The sequence below is a fragment of the Haemaphysalis longicornis genome, unplaced genomic scaffold, assembly GCF_048455015.1.
Source record: "Haemaphysalis longicornis isolate Haplotype H1 unplaced genomic scaffold, Haemaphysalis longicornis Haplotype H1 scaffold_5, whole genome shotgun sequence".
In the NCBI taxonomy this organism is placed as follows: domain Eukaryota; kingdom Metazoa; phylum Arthropoda; class Arachnida; order Ixodida; family Ixodidae; genus Haemaphysalis; species Haemaphysalis longicornis.
In genome coordinates this window covers 178,034,117-178,046,895 of record NW_027526385.1, presented here as the reverse complement: position 1 = coordinate 178,046,895, position 12,779 = coordinate 178,034,117, and the positions used below count along the sequence as shown (strand labels likewise).

At 45.8% G+C, this 12,779-nt stretch overlaps 1 protein-coding gene across 1 annotated transcript in view; it reads right to left on the bottom strand.

Moving 5' to 3' along the window:
- Window positions 1-1,162: 1,162 nt before the first annotated feature.
- The window catches only part of LOC144140020 (monocarboxylate transporter 14-like), a 77,478-nt gene continuing 65,861 nt past the window's right edge, over window positions 1,163-12,779 (bottom strand). Inside the window, exons 4-6 of the mRNA XM_077672233.1 lie at window positions 2,987-3,130; window positions 1,422-1,750; window positions 1,163-1,318 (exon numbers count right to left, since the gene is read on the bottom strand). Of these exons, the coding sequence (XP_077528359.1) occupies window positions 1,163-1,318; window positions 1,422-1,750; window positions 2,987-3,130 (629 nt within the window). The remainder of the gene's footprint in view (window positions 1,319-1,421; window positions 1,751-2,986; window positions 3,131-12,779) is intronic.

Below are 12,779 nucleotides of genomic sequence, written 5' to 3'. Positions count from 1 at the left end.
AAGACGCCGACGAAGAGCGCTTGGCGCAAAACGGATCCTCGGCATCTCATCGCGAGCTGGTGGCTGGAACTCGCTGCTCAAGCGCTTTCTGGTCTAGTCCTCTCCACCACTTCTCTTGCTTTTTAGGACCTTCATTAAAGCCCATGGCTACCAGAAACATCATTTCTTGTACGCTACAGCACGTACATTACTCCCACTCAGTTTTCACTGAATATAGATGGGAAAATTACAGTGGCAGCTTGATTCACCTTATTGCGGCACTCCATGAAATACCTATACATTAGAGGATTTGTTTCAGAATTCATTAGGTTAGGCCAATAAAATATTGTGTGATAACTTATTAAAACTAATTTCGAGAATTCGCTTCGGCATTTCTGGTACCCAACCCTATTTTACCATCCCCCCCCCCCAGCTGCAATAAAATAAGCTATGATTCGCCTGCCTTTCGCATTTTCCTAGAAGCGTTCTTGATGTGAATAGGTTTCCAAAGTAGCTGCCAGGAGTTTCGTTACCGTCATTTGCAACGCAGGTTGAAATATAAATATTTTGTTAAAAATCCTGGACTGCACATCCAAACCCTTAAGCGCTGCCGAAAGCACTTGTGATTTATTTATCGTTACCCTAGAGCCCAACTTCACTAAAACAGTAATCTCCTGAACACGCGCTAGGTAGAAAAGAACCGTAGTTCAAGGATCTTGCAGCTATCTTTCGCCCTTACCTGTTATCGATGGCGTAGCGAACTGGAGAGGTATCGCCATTAATCCACTCAGTCCCCACACAAGTGGAATTCGATGAGCTCCATGGTAATCCGCTACAATCACTGTTATCAACGGTGAAAGGCTGGACTGCATCATTGATGATAACAGATACACACCTAAATAGGCTTCAAAGCCTGATGTCAATGGTAGCACAAGTGTCGTCACGGAGTGTAAAAGCAGCGCCACTACGGTCACTAGCATGCGGCTCATGCAGCCGTGATCTGCAAACGCCATGATGGCTATGCGGCCAATGAAGTCGCTTGCTGCGGAGTACGTCACCATCAGCTCAGCTTTCGAACGATCGGTACCCTTGTCCAAACCGTAGTCAACAACCACTGCCTTTATAGCTACAACGCCGTACTGGGCGATCGCAAACATGAGTATTTTTGTATAAAATCCAGGGCTCAGAAGTATTTTCCGCTTGTCTTTCCCAATACCTCCCTTGTAATCATCAAGACTTCGGTTGTGCCGGAATACACCCCCACCAGTTCCAGCGACAGTGTCCCGGCTTTGTTGTTTACTTCCAGGTTGATTAGAGGTGGCTTCCTGAACTTTTTCACCTGAGGCGTTGCTTACATTAGTAAAAACTGCACTCCCGCTTAGGACTCTTCTCATGGTTATGTTCTCAGAACTTGAAATTGATTGTTTCGAAGAAGATGAGACGATGTCAGTGATGGGTGTTCGTACATCTTCCTTTGGCGGCCCTAACTGAACTTTATCGGCTTCTTTGAAGTGGCGTTGTCTTCGACTGGTGAAGGGTTCTCTTCGAAGTGTCAGCATGAACGCAGTGACGTGCAAGCACAGAGCCCCACACACGCCGAGCGCTCCACGCAGGCCGTACTCTGCTGTAAGGGAGGAAAGAATCTTGGGGAAGATAAGACCGGAGATCGTGTGCCCGCCTTCTTTTAAGCCCATGGCGATGCTGCGGCACTTCTGGAAGCAAGTGCCGATGGCCACGGCTACCACAGTTTCCACAATGCCCATTCCAGCACCTGAAAGTTAAAACGGGCAAGAGCTAAAGCTGTCTCGCCTTGTGCGGAAGGAGCAAGACAGGGAAATGACGATGTGTGTAATCTTAGACCTCAAATTGTTGATTATAGCGTGTTAAAAGCAAACTATTTTTATATATCTGGTGCCTGCGTTTTTCTTAGGGGCAAATTATGAATGCACTGACATATTTACAACCGAACCATTGGACCTACAGCTTTTCGTGTGCTCGTCGGAAGTATACTGTTGTAGTGCTGTGGTGCAGTTTATTTGAGAGATTTTTTGGCGTGCGTCCATTCAGAATCTCGCTATAGCCCTTCTCACGTTATTTCCCGCCAAGAAAACACAGTAAATAACAGCTTATCTTTTTATTAAGATTCCACACTTCACTCGTGGTGTATAGTGAGTAAATCACGTGTATCTGTATTGCAAGACTTGATGAATAGTTTGGTCTAGTGTTTGGTGCTTAATGAAAGGTAGAAATTATGACAGCGTGCCAAGGTTTCCTCTACTCTGTATCGCTCCGCTTGGCACAATTAGCTCCCCGCCATCGAAAAAACCAAACCATTCCTGGCTGTAAACATGATTGCAACCCGTGATTCGTGTGTCAGCCACCATTTTAAGTTCACAAATTATTTTCTTTAAATATGCGGAATTCTGCCTTCCAGGTGACTTCTCCGCTTTAACGCATTGTTATGTTCAACGCAGCTTTATAGTCGCAGCGGAGGTCAGTATTAGTGTTCGATGTAAAAAAAACTATAATTGGCCTGGGCCTAAGGGGACTGAAACAACCACCGGAAGGCAGGTTAGTGACCTGAAAAATCATGCTGGCCGATGCCTTTAGAGATATAAAACGACGGAAATGTTTAAAAATATCCGTATAGCATGCTAACATTTGCCACAGCATCCAACAATAATAACGGTACTAAATGTTGCCCCTTTTGTGCGACCAATGACAATGATGAGCATGTGCTGCAATAGCGACCGGTCGATATCGGCGCTGCAAAAAGTTATGGCAATCATTTACGCGGGGCTGATTTCGTGTATTTTATTAAAATAAGTACAATATTGATAATGTTCACAATAAAAACTGCAGTTGCCATCAACAGAAGCTATTTGTACAGGTCGCTGATGCTACACAGGTTCTGTCAGGCAAAGTACAGAAACAATATAAAGTATTACGCTGGAAGTTCTACATATTTAGTCAAACATCTGTAATTTAGTATAATTAATAGACTCACCCTGAAATGCACCCAAGAACACGATGATAAGTGTCATGTCTGTAGCAAAGACGCAGATCATAGGACTTATCCAAACGAGAAAGCTCCCGACCATGGCGATTTGGAATAGGCTAAGATACGTTTGAAGTAGCGGTACCAGCAACCCTGCAAAAGTAGACGCCATTTAAGAACCTAAAATTACACTCGGGTTAAAGCAAGGACTCGCCGAAAGTTTGACGAAGAAATCAACATGCACCACGCTGCAATGCTCTAAACAATGAATGCGACTAGACGTTGTTCTTAAACGTACGGGTATAGACACCTAAAAGTGGCGTGCAAGCTCTCTTGAAACGGTTGCTTCCAGTAGGCTCGTTATGGGCCGAGATTTTCCGTGGCGTTGCGGAAGTCCATTTGTTCCTCTATTTCTTCATTTACCTTTGTACCAAAGCAAACATTACATTGGTGGAGTTGGTGGATCGAAGTAAACGTTTCATGCAGTTTCGAAGAGGACAGATCAGTTCACCAGAAGAAAAGGAACGCAGTAGTACTAGCAGAAATGATGGTAGGAGCAAATTAGCAACCGTTAGGTGACAGGAGGAGAAAAGGGGTAAAAGCGTATCGGCAACCAAAAGCACCGCGAAAACATTTTGGCGTTAGGTATTTCGTTTGAGACAGCAATCAGCCATATTTTCATTTTCTCTCACTGCTATAAGTGGAGGCAGATTCTACAAGGCGGGGATGAAATGACCTTTAGTGCCCGAGATTCTACACTTGGTGAAACGTCGGACAAAAAAAATGGCCGCGTATCTGCTCCTTTCATTGCAAATGTCGACGAACCACAATAGTCGGCTGGCGCCCCTGCCAAGTAAATGCCTCCCTTCTCTTTCCGCTCACCTCTCATGCTGTTCCTCTCCCGTCTCGTTCCTCCCAAGACAACATGTAAGAGGTTTGCTGAAGTCAATTTAAATTTACCGCGTTCCAATGCTCCAGTCCGGGTGCCTCGATGCCAGCGCTGCCGCACGGCGGAGACGCGCGTGAATCGAAACACCGTACTCAAATGTTTATAAACCACGTTGCCCTACTCCATGTGCGTTCCAAAGAGAACGTGGAAGGTATTTAGTGGGACCTTTCCTACTGCATTGCCGTTTGATTTCTTAAACTGCCGCCAGGAGCTATCGTGGCGCGGGCAACAGCAGGCGACGCAGTGATTTTTTTTTTGTAGAATTTCATTTGCTGTCGCAAAAACAAAGCATCTATAATTTTTTTAATAAAGGAATACTGCAAATATCACTAATGTATTAATTTTTTCGCCTTATATTTGTGTGATGTATAGTTCTTGTTCTACAAGGTTGAAAAGTATGAACATTTCAACCGGACTCACACACTTAGATTTGGCTGTGGGTATATGAAACTATTGCGCAGCTTCTGTTTCACTTTGGTCGGGTGGCTGAATCGAGTCCCGACTAGACAGGTTTTATATAACTCCAGACCAAATCACCGCTGTGTCAAACATAGAAGTAAATCAATTCCCTAGTATGGCCGGTTACATTTTCGACCATTACCCAGTGTTCCTGTCCCTATTTACAGGTCACCGTAGACTTGATGGCGCCCGACACTGGAAGCTTGATACTAGAATACTGCAAGATGACGTTGCGTTATTGTCAATAAAAACAGATATTTATTCTTCTCTACCGATCAAAGGTACCATACAACAGTGGGACAGTTTAAAATCCATATGGAGGCGACTAGATCAAACAGCTAGCCAACAAAAAAAGGTTCCTGACTCAGCTGAGCCTAACAACAGGCTCAAGCGTATCCGGATAGTTAGATATGATAAAGAACTAACGCCTTTAATGAGTGAATATCTTGGCATCCTTACGGAGCGGTACAAACGCCAACTGAATGAAATAATGCAGCCATCCGCTGCTTACAATATTCATGGTCCTTGCAACGGTAGTTTAGAAATTCAAAGATTTTTGGCGACGCGTGAAACTCCAAACATTATAGAGTGTGTGCGCTGCCCGGATAACACCATCTCCACAGACCCATCAGCTATAAAATCAGGGTTTATTTCTTTTCTGAGGTTTTTCAGGAGATTCGCTCGAGGTAGATGAAAAACACATGGTAGCACAACTATGTTCTGCTTCAAATTCCCTACCTCAGGTTCCAGAAAGCGTACACTTTCAAATACTGAAATACGTTACCTGTTCCAAGCTATACGACATTTTAAGAGAAATGAAAACCGAATCGGCGCCTGGCCGGACGGTTTGCCAACGGAATTCTACAAGCGCTGCTGGGAAGAATTAGGCTCTTCCTTAGTGCAATTATAAATTCAATCCTAGCAGATCAGCGGCTTCCAAGTTCGTTTAAGAGAGGCCGTCTAATTTTACTCTTGAAAGAAGAAAAAGACCCCTCTCTCCCGAGTTCTTACAGACCAATAACCGTTTTAAATGCGGACTACAATATTTTAACTTCCCTTTTGGTGTCCAGGATTAAAGCTCTTTGGCCGGACCTCCTATCACTCCAACAAATTGGCTCGGTCCCATACAGAAATATTTTTTCGGCACTTAGCCTAACTCGAGACATACTAGCCTATACGCACCAAACTGGTATTGCCGGCTTGTGTGTCTCTTTAGACCAAAAACAGGCATTTGATAGGGTCAACCATTCATACCTGCTTGCCATATTTCAGGCATATGGGTTTCCCTCTGAATTTGTTCAGCTTCTCCGAGAATTTCATGATAATTTATCCAGTGACCTGGTCATTAATGGCGTGGTACAGGGTGAAATTGCAATTCATAGAGGTGTCAGACAAGGATGCCCCTTGTCGCCGCTTGTTTTTGTCTTATGTCTAGACCCCTTCATCAGCAAACTCGTTGATAACCCCAAAATTAGGGGTCTCCCCTTGCCCGGACAAGGCTCTGTTAAAGTGTCTGCGTAGGCAGATGACGTCACTATTTTTATTCGGGACACTGATAGCCTCACGGCTGTTCTAGGGGAATTTGAGTCTTATGCTCGACTTTTAGGTGCCGAGTTAAATGTCACAAAAAGTGCTGTCCTTCCTCTGGGAAACGCTACACTCGCCCCCATTCATAATTTAAAAATAGTTCGAGACCTGAAGATTCTCGGCGTCAAATTTACCGCACAAGGTGTTTCTCCAGACATGTGGCCCGAGTTAGTAGATGATATTCCAAATAATTTTTCCCGGGCTAGGTCTTTCAACTTCTCTTTTTTGGAGAAATCATATCTGATTAAATGCGTTTTTCTTGCTAAATTATTTTTTTGTCTCAAGGATTATGCTGCCTCCCAATTTTGTTACGCACAAAGTGTACCGCGACATTTTTTTTCTTTCTTTTGGGATGGAAGCACGGAGCGTTTAGCGAAAAATGCCCTGCGCCTCCCACGCCGCTCTGGAGATTATGGTCTCCCTTGCATTGACCTCGTGAGCCAGTTGTTGGCCCTTAGAGTCGTCTCTTCACTTCTCAGTGACGTAGAAGCTCCGGGCAGACCTTTGATCCTCTACTTTCTCGGTCTTTCTAGACGGGTTCTTTGCCCAACTATGGCCACCAACCTACACCCCAGTGCAGCTATCCCGTCGAGACTCCTCAAGGCCGTCATTACTTTAGCTAAGAAAATTTGTGCACTGGATGGTGATCTCGATTTTGTGAATGAACAACCTGCTAGGCTGTGTGAAAAAATAGTTACAGCGAGGTAGGGCCAGATTTCCCGTGGTTACGGTTGACTTCAGGTAGGCTGCCAGAGGACGCCAAAAACACAGTGGCAAAAAGCGTGGCGAATTCTTCCCACAAAAACAGATTATTTCGCTGGGGAGTAACACAGAACTCTTCCTGACCCAACTGCGGCCAACCAGAATCCACGGCACACACTTTCTCAAGCTGCGCTGTTGCGCGTTGCTTTTGGCGCATCATACACCGTGCCGCTCCAAGTTTGGGGCTTGCACGGTATCAACTGAGAGAACAGTGCCCTGGCACTCCCCTAGGCAAACTATTCATAGTAATTGGCGATTATATACTATGGTGTAATCGCTGCAGGGCCGTTGCACAGAATCGCAGGCTACATATGCAGTGGCCCTTGCTTTCATTTTTCAGACAACACCTCAGGACCTTTCTGGAAGGCTAGTCAGCCCTTTTGGGTGAGGAAGAGTTTCTGCGACATTGGTCTACCCGGTTTATTGAGGTTTCAAACAAGAGGGTTATTATGCATGGCAGTTTTCCAGACCTGTGTCCTTTGGTATTTTTGTTGTAACAATTAATTTTGGTGTTAGAACTGTGTGTTAGTGCGCTACAGTACCCGTTGCAACATAACACCAACCCTGTTCTGTATATTGCTGCTTTCTTGAAGCGAATGTTTTTGTATCCTTGTTTCCCTCGCATGTTAATCTTTTGGTTGTAACAACTCTAAATTGTTTGTATGTTAATATTTTGTCTACAATCAACTTGAAGCTGTTTATGCGTTTCTGTAAGTGTCTGTGACTGGCAGCCTTCGGGCTCTATTAGTCTTGTAGCAAACGGCGCTGTACTTGTTTATTTGTTGGAGTAGGGAAACGCGGTTCTATAAACGTTGAAGTAGGGCGCCTCAATTAACGCGCGTCTTCGCCGTACGGCAGCGTTCGCATCGAGACACCCGGTTTGTAGCAGTGAAACGCGGGAAATTTAAAATGATTTAAGCAAACCTTTGGCGTATTTACCTTGGGAGGAGCGCGACGCAAGAGGAACAACATGAGAGGTGAGCGGGAAAGCGAAGGGAGGCATTTACTTCGCAAAAGCCGATAAAGACTATCGTCTTTTGAAGACATTTGCAACGAAAGGAGCAGATACGCGGCCAATTTTTTGTTTCTGGTTGTTACGTTGCATCATTGATACCGGGATTTCTTGATAATAAATTTATCCTTTCAGGCAGAGAGACAGACATACAGACAGACCAAAATTTTTGCGTTTAAGTAGCCCAAGAAAGACTATCGTCTTTAAAACGCTTGTATTTGTTGAGTCCAGTACAAGTTTTCAGCCCGCATGGGTGCCCCAACCGTTGTACATGTCGAAAAAGGTACCCTTTTCGCCTCTTAGGGGACGACACCGGCCGATGACCGCGGGGGTGCCCCAGCCAGTTGGGTATACAGGCAGGTACGCGTCTTTTAACCTACTACGTGGACGCCAGCAATCTGACGACGTTGAGACCTCCCATCGTGACGTCACCTGCCGAGCATGTGACTTGAGCGTCCGTCCCGGTCTTGAGGGTGCTCGCGCGCCTCGCCGTGGCCCAGTGTCCACGTACGAGTACTGAATAACGCCACCACAGCACACCAATTTCGTTCGTGTCCTGCGTTCTCTGTGGGATTTTGCACTCGAAGTGGATATTGTGAGACGGACATAATTGGACCACCTCCCTCCCCTCCCCGCCACCCTTATCGGCTTCTCTGCCAGCCGTTTCCCAACAAAGTTTTATCTATATCAACCTATTCTCCGGGTATCAATTAGGTCCTTTAAAATAGTTTTCTAGAAGATCAGCCGACAAGGTGGTCGCTTGGTGATAAATGAAGCATGTATTTTAAAATAAATCCACCCAAATTGATAGTGGTGGCCGCGTAAAGCCGAAATTAGCTATATTTTTAAATGAAAGTAAACGCAAACGTGGCGTTCGGCATCCGCGTCTCTAAATGTGCTCCGAAAAATGTCCAAATGCGTAAACATAACGTACAGAAAGTTCTGTGCCAGTCAAAGATTTGAATCCAAGTCCAACACGCATGTCCTGCGCCATCACGGAGCATTGTCACCAGGAAACAAAAGTTAGACCTAGTGATTGTGTTGTTGTTTTCGACTAAGAAACGTGTGTTAGTTGTAGGAAAACCTGTATTTTATTTGTGCAATGGCATTTGAGGTGGAAGAGCGCCAAAGCAAATAATTTGTGGTCTTTGCATGTTGATATTAGTCAATTAAGACGCTTCGGATTTAAGACGCTTCGGATTTAAGACGCTTCGGAATTAAGACCACGTCTTGAAGGGACACTGAAGTGAATTTGTCAAGCTCCCATTTTTGCTTGCACTGCGTAGACTGGCACAAATTAACACACTTTAAATCGTTTACCCGGTTGACAAGTCGGTAATTATTTTACAAAGCGCGAAAGAAGAAAAACTACCATGCGCGATTTGCGGCGGCCGCACCAACTAAACGCTGTGACGACAGGAGGAAGTGCACCGTGATTGGGCGATGTCCAAGATTACCATTCAAACAAGTTTCGGTTTCGGTTCTGTAAAACAACATGCTTGACATCCGATGTTATCGTTGGATGGGCATTCTCGATATCTCAGTAATCGTCATACCGCCCGCGATTCTGCCATGTTGTCGGCTGTAAAATGCCTAAGATAAGCCTCGTAGGACGGCTTGGAATCCTAGCAATCACTAGCCGAGGCCTACGCAATGGATGAACGCCCTCCCCGTCACCGCAGACGCTCAAGGTCCATGCGCTTTTCCCCCATATTTGGAGCTTGCCTCACTCATGCCTGTATCGTAAAAAGCATGTTCGCACCAAACCAAGGGTCTGCTGATTCTAGCCTGTGCCCACTGCCCGCAAGCAGTCCGTGCGTATGGCAACAGCACGCCAACGAGAACTCGCTAGCGCGTCAGTGTCAGTCTGCGCGCGTTCTGCGAACTCGTTCGTGGAGCAGTGAACATTACGGCCCAAAAATGGTGAACTCAGTTAAGAAAACATCGGCTGAAAACGAAAAAATGAACTTTCAAAAAAAAAGGTATCCTCGGGGATTCGAACTTTCAACTTGCAAAATAACATGCTTAGTGCTCCGGACCACTCGGCCACGGCTCTGACGGCCCTGGAAATATGAGGTATATAATGTATAACCAGTGTACAGTTTCGTTTTCAGCCGATGTTTTCTTAACTGAGTTCACCATTTTTAGGCCGTAACGGCCCAAAAGAATGTGCCTTTCTTCAGTTTCTTAGTCTATACACTGTATAAAGCTCCAAGTCCGGGTCGCTCCACACACGCGCCTCACAAGCGCACATACGACGCTTCGCTGACTGGTACGTTAGTAGGAAAATCTTAGGCCACATGAAGGCGGGAGAAGTCAGCCAAGTCAATATAGGTATACTGAAGAAATAAAATTAACTGAAAGTTTTACCGTACAGCGTAAAACTAGGGAGCAGGAAGCACTTTTTTGCGCTGGGTGAACAAGCACAGCGCTCAGCAGCATGACTACGCATGTGTACGAACGCTTTTCCGTCTAAGAAATGCAATTGCTGGACGTGAGATATTGTGGAAATTTGGGGGACACTTACTGCACGGGCGCTATACAACAAATAGTCACCTAAGCTGCTTGAAATGCTAAAAATAAATGAAAGTGTACACTGGTTATACATTATATACCTCATATTTCCAGGGCCGTCAGAGCCGTGGCCGAGTGGTCCGGAGCACTAAGCATGTTATTTTGCAAGTTGAAAGTTCGAAACGAAAAAATCAACTTACAAAAAAAAGGTATCCTCGGGCATTCGAACTTTCAACTTGCAAAATAACATGCTTAGTGCTCCGGACCACTCGGCCACGGCTCTGACGGCCCTGGAAATATGAGGTATATAATGTATAACCAGTGTACACTTTCATTTATTTTTAGCATTTCAAGCAGCTTTGGTGACTATTTGTTGTATAGCGCCCGTGCAGTAAGCGTCCCCCAAATTTCCACAATATCTCACGTCCAGCAATTGCATTTCTTAGACGGAAAAGCGTTCGTACACATGCGTAGTCATGCTGCTGACCGCTGTGCTTGTTCACCCAGCGCAAAAAAGTGCTTCCTGCTCCCTAGTTTTACGCTGTACGGTAAAACTTTCAGTTAATTTTATTTCTTCAGTATACCTATATTGACTTGGCTGACTTCTCCCGCCTTCATGTGGCTTAAGATTTTCCTACTAGCGTACCAGTCAGCGAAGCGTCGTATGTGCGCTTGTGAGGCGCTTGTGTGGAGCGACCCGGACTTGGAGCTTTATACAGTGTATAGACTAAGAAACTGAAGAAAGGCACATTCTTCCATTCGCAAACATATCGTGGCTTACTTTCAACTGAGCGAACGAATTGCGACGACCCGCCGGCGGCCGCCGACTGACTGTGTCGGAAGGTCGGCGAGCCGTACAGTAGCGCAGTCAACCCAGCTCCTCTCCTCCTGACGCCACACGAAAACGCCACAGAAAATGGGCGAGGATTCAGAGAGGAGGACAGAAGTTTCGAATTGATTTTTAGACTAAATAAATTCGCGGAAACGCACTCAGAGTGGTCGAAACATGGCCTGTGGACTCCGGACTACAATTTGCGCTAGTAATCCCGCAATCTTTACAAATCACTTCAGTGTCCCTTTAAAGGTGTCATCGAGACAAAATACAAGTAAAGACTAATTTGTCCCAATAACAACATTACAAAATTTGTCGCAAACTTCGAAAACATAATGAATATGTATCTTAAAGACATCATGTGAAACAGTGGGGACTCCCAAGTCCCTTTCAGGCAACTTTTCTATGACGTCACAGAATCTTTTTCGTGCGGTTACCGGCCCGCAAACTGCCCCATTGCTAAAACACATGACTGGGCGACTGTAGTGGGGCGTCCAGTTCCGTTTGATCGCACCACTTGAACTCTAACGTGCTCTTAACACACTAATAATTACTTCTTTAGTTCCGGCCCTTATGACGTCACTCCTGACGTCGCGTTACAATGAGATCCCTTCGTCACTGTAACGCGAAGTTTGAAAGCTTTGCCGTGCTTGCTTTTTTTGGTTAAAAAACGCCTTTCGTAGCTGGAATTAAACTGGGTGAGGTACTGAAACCTGGTTCTTTCATGGCTTTTTTTAAGATTGTCGCATTGGGGTGTATAGGGCCCTCATCATGGTACCGCCGGGCACCCACCGGTTTCTTTAATGGTTACAGGCGTCCCTGGTCGAGTGCGGACCCTTGAAAGGGGAGTCCACGCCTGGAAAGCTGCCTTTACCCTTGCGAGTTGCCCCTGACCCTTGTCCATCTGGCGGGGCCACCGGTAATCATGCCGCCTTGCCGCATTGCCGGGGCTGAAAGAGTCTGGCGGCATGTCCTGCCACAGGCGGGTAGCGAGTTCAGCGTCCACCGTGGCTGTGGAAGGCACCATGTGCATTCGTGTGCCTTGGTGGCGCCGGGCACCCACCGGTAAAACAGGTACAAGCGACTCCCCGGCCTGGCGCTCGGCCCTTGTGTGGGACTACAACGCTTGGGAAGTTCACCCGGCTTGCATGGGAAATCGCCCTATGGGGCGGCTGCGAAAATTCAGGAACTTAGAAGGGGATCACCACCGCGGTGGCGGTCACTTTTTGTGGCTGGTCGTTTTCGACCTTTTACCGATTTTCCCACCTTCCCACACCCGCTATAATAACCCAATTTTCGGTTTTACCGCTTTTCAGTTATTTACTTCCTCTGTTCATACTCTGCTATCTTCATGACTAACTATATCACTCATACTTCACGTCATAATACCTATGTGTGGGTCCTTTTTTATTCAGTTATTTGTGCCTCGTCTTAAAAATCAAACTGCGCGCAAATTAACGAGGACGTGAACACACTGAAGACACCACAAGCGCAGACTCACAACTGGTTTATTGTTACAAAAATCAGAACATTAAATACCCAGGCGCCCCACATACGTCACATTCTCAGCGCTATCGGCTGTACACACAAATAAAAATAAAAAACTCAGAAGCACACGAATGACAGATAATTCCGCGACGATAACACCATCACACATCAAATATCCTCCCCCTCTTCACCACGCATG